Below are 9,549 nucleotides of genomic sequence, written 5' to 3'. Positions count from 1 at the left end.
TTCTTCTTTAAAATATGCCTTTAGACCATTAAATTTATCATGCATATTACTTGCTCTATCACAACCCTATCCTTTAAACTTAGAAATGTTCAAATTAAATTTAGAGAATATCTTATCAATGGTAACTTTAAGTGACAGTGTTGTAGTACTGGTAACATGCTCAATTCCGATAAAACACTTATTTACATGCCCATTACTATCCACATAACACAAAACAACTGATATTTGTTCCTTTGTTAACACATTACAAGATTCATCAACTAAAATAGATAAAAATTAATCACCAATATCTCTAATAATAATATTAATTGTTTCAGTTGTACAAACATTTACTATATCCTTTTGAATATTAGGTGATGTTAACTTACAATTTTTAGGAGTCTTTGTTAATATCACATCATTAATCTCTTTATTATGAGCATATAAATAGGGTTATAAATGAACCAAGCGTTCATGAACAAGCTTGGTGTTCGGCTTGGTAAGAGATTGTTTATGTTCATTCATTCAATATACACAAGATTAATTAAACAAATAAGCTTGAATAACTCGTTAAAATAAACAAACAAGCTTGAACACATATATATTTAGCTCATTAACATTTGTGAACAATGTTCACGAACCATATTCATTAATAAAACTCTTATCAATAAGTTAAATAAACAATAAAATAAAATAAACAAATAAGTTTGAATTATCAAGCTCAATAACCAATCAAATAACTAAAAATTTCAAACAATCAAACAAGCTTGAATTGAGAGTTCGATAACATCTAAATGAACCAAGCATGAACCAAGCTAAAGCCAAGCTTGAATTGAGAGTTCGATAACATCTACACGAACCAAGCTCAAGTCAAGTTTCAAGCAAGCTCAAGATTATAAAAAATAAACCAAGGCAAGCTTAAACAATCATTTCAAAGGCTTGGTTCATTTTAAGCTCGACTCGACTTAGCTCGATTACCTTATCAAACAAGCTTGAACACCCTAAAGCTTGACTTGGCTCGGCTCATTTATAACTCTACATATAAAAACTCTAATTGAATAAGAAAGTTTCTTGGATTAAGATAACCTCCAATTTCATCATAACCCTGAAATGAATTCCCTTTTTGGAACAAAAATCTAATATAATCACTTGAAGCATTGAGACAAATACGATAATTATCTACATTTGTTTTGACTGTTTATGCAAAATTGATTGAATGTGCTTATCTTGATTCATCAAAGCTTCACAAATATTCATTTGAGTTTTATGATGTTCACTGTCATACTAGCCAACATGAATATTTAACCTATCTTTACTCTTTCAATTTGTAGTCACTAACAAAAGTTTCTCCTCCAGCTTGTTTTTCCTTAGTTGTCTTGAAGAGATACCCATACAAACAATATATACCATCTTGTTCTATATTATATTCCAACCAATCACCAAATTCCTCAAATCAGGAAGGATTGAACTGTCTAAATTAACTTAATTACTCTAAATTTTTAATTTGTGAATTCATATCTTGAAGCTTGATATGAACTCTTTTGCAAATATTTCCTTCGAACTTGATCTCTAATGTTAGCATTATAATCATAAATTGGAGTTCTTAGTCTGAGATTTGTCGGTAGTTGTGAAAAATCAAATTCTTTAATTCTAACCTCTTCAAATTTTTGTTCTTCTAGCTCTGAATGTTTTCTTTTAGAAAATATATGCATTGTAGATTAAATGATTTCCTAATGAAAATAAACAAAAAAAAAAATCATGAAACATAAACTAGATTAAATAAGAACATGATGAGTCAAACATAAGAACTAATGATAATGATAAATGTAAATATATAATTGCAAAAAAAAAAAAAAGCAGTGGAAGACTACAACTTGGAAGCAGCATTATCACCGACTGCTTCCCTCAACAGCAAGGCGACCGAACAAGGTAGCAGCCGCTACCCCCAACAGCAACATGGTTGCACAAGGCATCGCTGCCCCACCAAGCAGCGATGCAGCTGTGCAACTGTCCTGCCTCACGAGCGACAACGTCGCTACCTAACGAGGCAACGACCGCTTCGCTTGCATCGAGTAGCAGCATCGCTGCCTATGGGACAACCTAGTAGCAATCGCTTTGCCAATGCTAACCAGCGTCACCATTTGAACAAGAAAAATATAGTTTATCGACTTAGGGTTACCTTTGGCTTTGAGTTTTTAGCTTGCTGTGAAGTGCGGAGTAGTTAGTAGGGGGCTTGCACGCTCTTGTTGTGGTCTTGTGAAGTGTTGTGTGGAGAGTTTTGCGAAGTGTCAACAAGTACAGAGAGGCCGAGAGGGAGAGTGGGAGACGAAGGGTGTATTTTTTTTGCCAAAAGGGAGAGTGGGAGACAAAGGGTGCATTTTTTTTTCTTTTAACAGGTTGTTTTTTTTTTTTGTTTGGGCTTAAAAACTATATTAATGAAATTTGTTGTTTGGGCCCAATGTGGGCAGCTGCCCACACTAGGCCTATACAAGCTCCACTGCTCGTAAGGACTTCCATTGCTTAGTTTCCAAATAAATCTTCTATTATCTAGCTCTACTAGGACTTTCATGTCCTTGTTCCCAACTAGGTCTTCCATCGCCTAGCCTCGTCAGAACTTTTACTGTCTGGTTCTTAACCATGTCTTCCGTTTTCCTAATCTCACTAGGACTTTAACCAGTTGCCAAGTATTTGATCCTACTTGGACTTCTCACTCATTTCCAAGCTTCAAGTCCACTTTGACTTGCTTGGACTCTACACTCAACTCGATTAACAATGATCAAGTTATTTGATCACCCTTAACTAAAATCCCTTAAACATATTAGTCAAACCAAACGATTAATCCTAGAGGCGATTGCCCCAGCATCATAGAGTCTACATGTTTATTTTGTTTATTGCAATGTTATTTTAACTATATTATCATTCAGAGAAGTAAAATTAAAATGATATAAAGTATCGTTGTAGAAGCTATAGCAATTAGCTTCTACAATTATAAAAGCTAACAACTAACTTCTACACAGTTGATCATGATTAAATAATATTTATTTAAAATATAATGAGTGTCATAAAGTCTTCATCATTTATTTTACTAGTTAAAATATTGTTAGAACTAAATTATAACTCGGAGCAGCAAAATCAAAATATAGAAAGTTACTGTTATAGAACCTAACAACTATAGAAACTAATTGTTAATTTCTACGTGATCAAAAAATAATGAGATAATCTAAAAAATATTTTAGATAGTTGGTGTTAAATGAGTCATCCATTAATTTTAATTGAAAATGGAATATCTATTTGACGATAATAGACGTCCTTTTGATTTTTACCATTTAATTAATATCAAAATACTTTTAAATAAGTTAAAATAATTTTAGCAGAATTATAGCAAGTTTAACACATTTTTATTGATGTTAAATAATTTTAACTAAAAATTTTTAAAATGATTTGACTCTGATAAAAACATAACATGGTGTTTTTCAAATAAAATAAAATAAAGTATTATTTTTTTTTATCAAAGTTCTTCTTCGAAACCGTGTCAACAGACCGTCCGCGTTTTCTTTCCGTCCAAGAAAGTCCAGTGGCCGTTACTGGCACGTTAACGGGGTCTTTCACGTTTAGGTTGGGGTTTGGTAGAATCCCGGCTTTTGCTGACGTGTTCCACCACGTCATCATCGTCACTCATAGGTAAGCAATGAGTCAAAACCTTTGGCTTTCTCTTTACCTTGACAAATCTATACTTGAGATTATGTTGATTTTCCACAGCCGTTGGATTCTTTTTTCATGGCTGCCTTATTCTCCACACTCGCCAGGATATTAGATTATGATGAGGATGGTAGTAGAAGTGCCACGTATACCTGGAAAGTCAATGGTTATAATGAAAGTCAAAGTCAAAGTCAAGATATATCAAGAAGATTAAGTCCACTTGGTCTATTCGAAACGAGAGGTTTAACCAATTGTCTCAGCCCTACCAACTACCAAGACGAAAGGTTCCTATGAGATAAGAAAGATCTTTACCAAAAAGAGAAGCTTTATTAGTCACCTCAGTTTCACCAATCAGACATTTTATTCCTCCTCGCTCGGTCCCATTGATCGAATGCTCTTGCTATTCTCTGCTCAACCCCGCCGATCGGATGCTCCTGTTCCTCCCTACTCTGCCCGGCCAATCAAACATTCCTGCTCACCCCCTGCTTGCTCTGTCGATTAGACGTTCTTGATCATCCTCCCGCTCGACCCTGCCTATTGGATGCTCTTGTTACTCCTTGCTTGGCCCCGCCAATCAGACATCGTACTTATTCTCGCCCAGCCCCTTCGATCCAACGCGCTTCCACTTAACATGCCAAGTCCTTTGGCTCAACTATTTCAATAGCATAGCACGTGGACTGACGTAGCACGTGGACTAGCGTAGCATATGGGTTGGTGCAATACTTGAGCTGTCAGAATAAATTGAGTAGTATAATTGATATAGCGTGATCTCACGTGATCTACTACTATACTAAATGTAGACAATATGACCTTTTTGATATGATGACACTTTTTGTGCTAAGACATGACATCCCATTAATAAGGAAATATACATGTATCATTTCTTTTGTGATATATAAAAGGAGTCCGCTATCACGGACAAAGATACAAGAACATAGTTGTTCAAATACTATTAACATATTCCTTTTAATTTTTGTTCTTTTTTCCTATCTCTTCTTAAAGATAAATTTGAACATCAGAGTAGCTGAGTCAGAGTACCCCTAACCTCCATTCTAACTCTCTCTCTCACTTCACATACAATAATCTAGCCCGTTAGCCCTTCCTCAGCCCTTCCTCGATACTCGACGACTTCATCCATGGAAGACAGCGTACAGTTCATCATTTGATGATCTCCGGTAGAAGCAGATTATCATACTCTATATTTTTCTATTATTTTGTTAAAAAAATTATATAACTTCTTGAGCTAGTGTTTAAGATCATTAAAGCTCTTATTAGTATTTTTTTTATTGGTCAATTATTTACATGTTTATATTAATATAATATTAATATCTATTATTCTAGTTGTGGTATGGGTTAAACTCGGATCTATGTAAAATTTCAAAAGTATTATATATATTTTTTAACATAATCATAACATAGTGAGATTTAATAAAATTAATGTTTAAATATCTTATAGACTTTAATCTATGATTTTACATTATACAAACTCAAGCCTTTCATGCCAAAATATTTCATTAATATTTCGTTTTGGTCTTTATCACATCACATGTTGGAAAACATTTGATATATGATCTACTATTTTTAAGGATTTTATAAAAGACAAACAAAAATATTTTTTTTTAAAAAAAGAAAAATCAGAAATAAAGCTTTACAGGATCTGCTCTTCCTCTGTTCATTCCACAATCTCTTCGATCGTGCTCAGCCTCTCCCTGTAATTCAACCGCCGTTGCCTGAACTTACTCTGCTTCGTCGCCGGCATCTTCTTCTCCTGCTTCTCATAAGGCGAATTCGAGCCGTAATAACGCTCGTCGCCGCTATCGAAATCAGTATAAAATCCAAATTCCTTCTCGTTCACGGCTTCATTAAGCGCGGCTCGCTGCCCTGCTAATTCCGCCGCCACCGGCATCACCCTCCGAGCGACCTTGCGGCGCCGTTCGCCGGAGCCGGAAGCATACGCCGAGAGCGCCACGCTCGCCCGCACCGCGAACGCCGCCATGTCAGAACCAGAGAGCGGGTACTCGAGCTTGGAAAGCGGGAGGAGGAAGTAGAGATGGCCCGGCCGGAGCGGGTCGGCGGCGGCCAAAGCTGGGATTTTGGCGTTGCAGTAGAGCTCGTCGGAGCTGCAGATGAAGGAATTCGATATGCGTTGGACGGATAGGGCGTCGCGGACCTTGGTCTCGGCGGGGTACTCCAGCAAGGAGCCGTCGGCTGTGACGACTTTAGCCGTCAGAGAATATCGATGGGGCTCGGAACCTCCGTCCGCGGAGGAGGAGGAGAAGCAGGAGCCCATGAGTCAGTTGAAATGGAGGAGATTCGAGATTGGGATTAACATTTATAGACGAAGGAGAAGAGAAGGATGAGGTGGATGAAGTCGTCATTGTTGGAGTTGGGTCATCAATGACGATAGATTCTGAGGGACTCTCACTGGATATGGCAAAGTTTCATTCCACCCCTGTAGGTCGTCGTTTGCAAAATGCCTTTTAAAGTTTGAAGATGACGAAATAACCCTATGGTTTAAAAAACAACATCAGTATGTGGATGATTGACATCAGATTGAAGTATTATTTATTCCTCACTATTTCAAAAACTAATAGTTATATATAATTTATCTCTTCTATATCAGTCATTATTTCAAAAACTAATAATTATATATAATTTATCTCTTCTATATTAGTTCTGAGATAGATTGATAGAAGTATTAAAGACGAATATAGTCATCTTTTATTACTATGATTGAAGTATTATGTCCCATCGGAATAGTACGATGATTAAAACGTAAGATATTGTCACATGGAATTTTGAGTCTCCGAATATACCTTCCCTATATTGGAGTGTCAATATTTTATATCCGTTTAAAATTAATTTCAAAATGTATTGGAAAACAACATAAATATATAATTGACGACTGATAAAATAGTATTATGGAAAAATAATAATCCTATATTAATATTGATCTTCTGATCTGTAACTCATACATTCCTAAGAGAAAAAATATTCTTGCCCAAACTGTTCTAAGTTCTAACTATTCTGATAACACTATAATTAATTACTTGAAAACATTAATTAATTGGTGATTTTTTACGTCCCGGGATTATGGTACCATGCATGGTAAAATATCTAGGTTATTATTTAGCTACCCACGATTCCCCTAGCTATAGCACGATCTCCAACTATGATATATTTACAAGGATTTTTTTTCTCTAAATGGGGCGCGTAACAAAAATGATGCTGGTTTCTGCGCTGCACGCCGTGCGCGCTTCTCGATTTATCCTGTTGACCGATGAAAAAAATCAGTGGGACTAGGCCGATCACTCTCGGGACTAGTTAATGAGATTAATTGAATTCATCATTTTTATTAAATATAAATTTTATTTTAAATTTTAAATTTTAAATTTTATATTTTATAAAAAAATCTTTTAAGATAAGGTATCCTTAGGGGTGTAAATGAGCCAAGCCGCTCATGAGCTATTCGAAGCTTAATTCGATAAAAGCTCGTTTAATGAATCTCGTTAAGATAAATAAACTAAGCTCAAGCTTCATAATATTCGGCTCGTTAGCTCATGAACATGTTCGTTAAGCTCATAAATCAATTTTTAAATAAAAAAAATAGTTTTAATATTGAATTTATAGATTTTACACTCTACTTATGAAAAATATAGATAAATATATTAAATTTATTTATTAGAATAAAATTATAAATTTTAGCAAGAATATTATAATTTTTTAAAAATATATAATTTAGTTTTTAATGAATATTTAAATTTATAATTTATATTTATTAAGCTCGTTTAGGTTCGATAAAAGCTCGAATAAGTTCGTGGGCCATAAATATATTCGTTAAATAAAGCTCGAACTCGGCTCGATTATAAACGACTCAAACTCAAACATCCAAAAATTCGGCTCAGCTCGGCTCAATTACACCTCTAGGTATCCTATCTAATTCTTAAATTTAGATTTTATAAATAATACTTTTTAAATTTATTGAATGAATAATGATATATTGTATAGTAAAAATAAATACTAAATTTAATAAAATATTTTTTTCTATTCTAAATTCTAAATTTTAGATAGGAAATCCCAAGTGGATGTTGATTGTGCCAACCCCAGAGCGCGTAACACATATAGTGAACGCATGATATCTCTGACGTAATGATCAGGAATCGATTCTCTAGAACTGACGATCTAAAATTTATCCCACCATATACTTGATATCTATATATCTATATGTACCTCTCTCTATATCCACTAGACTCATACTAAGAAAGCTACTGGATCTCTATTTTTAACATTATAACATAATAATTTAGTCATTAAAAATCGAAAATGAAAAGAATGGCAAATTCTGGGAAGTTGTTGAGTGATTTTAGAACTTTGAGGGGCATTTTGAAAAATAAGACGAATTGATGTGACGTGCATATTTTGGATGATGCCTTCGGAACTGGAGGCATGAGATGAGAGAGTTACTTAATTGCTCAGTTAATCTGATGATCAATTTAGCTCAGCTCTAATATTTTTTAATTACGTTCTTTTTAAAGAAAAATTTTTATAAACACATTATCGCTCAGAATTCGTAAATATTTAGATAATAATCCACATGCCTACCTATTTAGTTGCTTCTGACTTCGTCGAGGAAAAAAAAATTCTCTTTTATATTGATGAATTATAATTTTTTAATTTATCTTTCTATATAAATAATTATAGGACCGATCGTATAAAATTCGGCGACGGATTCCACCACCTGCTAGTGGCTTCTAGCCTCAGAGCGGATAAATTTTATTAAATTAAAACTCCAAACAATTCAAAACGTTGACTGGTCGACACGCAGTCATCGCGCAGCTTCACAAAAATAAATTCATTTATTAAATTAAATTAAGAGTCAATTAGACGATATAAATGATTAAAAGAGCACGAGGGACTAATAAAATAAATAAAAAATTTTAATTAAATTTATTCTAAAAAATATATATTTAAAAAAAATTCGGAGCATTGTTTTTTTTTGTTTCTACGATAATATAAGAAGCGTACCATTAAAATTCTTCTTTATTTTTTTTTAAAAAATATTATATCTTTCAACTTATTAGGGATGGCAATGGTCAAATTTGAGTCCGATTCGATATTCTTCAATTTTTTTTTATCGATCGGGTATATGATATCCAATAGATATATTTATATTTATTAAATGATCGAATATTTTCTATACATATTGATCCTGTCTAAAGGTTATGAGATGGTGCGCTGAGTCTGATGGATGGTGGTCGAAGAATAATGAGCTTTTTGAAATTTAAAAGAGCTCCTCAATCATCCTGCTCACAATCAGACGAGTTAACAAAGCGTTAGTGACCTAAGACCGGTATAGGAATCCCTGATTAGGCCTTCTGATGCTTAAGTCAGTCTCCTCTCTTGAAAGTGGAAGAAGAACAGTAGAGCAAGTGCCAGAAAGTAGGACTTCATATGCAAATGTTTGCGTTTGCCTACCTCACCAGCAGAGAGGATTTCTCTTTTTATACCACCTCATAAAACCTCTGTGATCGTGAGGTGGTCCCCAGTTTATTAGAGTTTATTAAGTGATGAAAGAAAGTACAATCTGAGTGTTTCATGATAGTTCCGAAGAATCTTTTTTCTACCTACAGATGTACCTCTTTTGTCGTTTATGCTCCGCACCATTACTAAAGTTGTCGAAGGAGACTGCTGTTATAACTGAGTGGGAAACCAATTAATTTTCACAGGATATTTCAAGGGAATATTCTCCGACAATTATGACAGGTTGTCAAAATGTTGTCTGCTGTTTGCCTGCTAAATGTATCTCGATCAGTCATTGAGCCGCGACCAGATATTTAGAATGTCTTCTACTGAAGGTATCTTGGCCAGTCA

The 9,549-nt window shown here is 34.3% G+C and overlaps 1 protein-coding gene across 1 annotated transcript; it reads right to left on the bottom strand.

The window, feature by feature from the left end:
- Window positions 1–5,350: 5,350 nt before the first annotated feature.
- On the bottom strand, window positions 5,351–5,968 carry LOC121990789. Its single transcript, XM_042544857.1, has one exon. The coding sequence runs from the start codon at window positions 5,966–5,968 to the stop codon at window positions 5,351–5,353; it is 618 nt and encodes a 205-aa protein (XP_042400791.1).
- Between the last annotated feature and the right edge of the window lie 3,581 nt (window positions 5,969–9,549).

This window comes from Zingiber officinale, chromosome 6B (assembly GCF_018446385.1).
Source record: "Zingiber officinale cultivar Zhangliang chromosome 6B, Zo_v1.1, whole genome shotgun sequence".
NCBI lineage: Eukaryota > Viridiplantae > Streptophyta > Magnoliopsida > Zingiberales > Zingiberaceae > Zingiber > Zingiber officinale.
Note: the sequence above shows the minus strand (reverse complement) of the source record. Positions and strands in the feature narration are given on the sequence as shown.

Excerpts from the sequence above, each read along its gene's own strand:
- LOC121990789 (XM_042544857.1), bottom strand. The coding sequence starts at position 5,968 with ATGGGCTCCTGCTTCTCCTCCTCCTCCGCGGACGGAGGTTCCGAGCCC.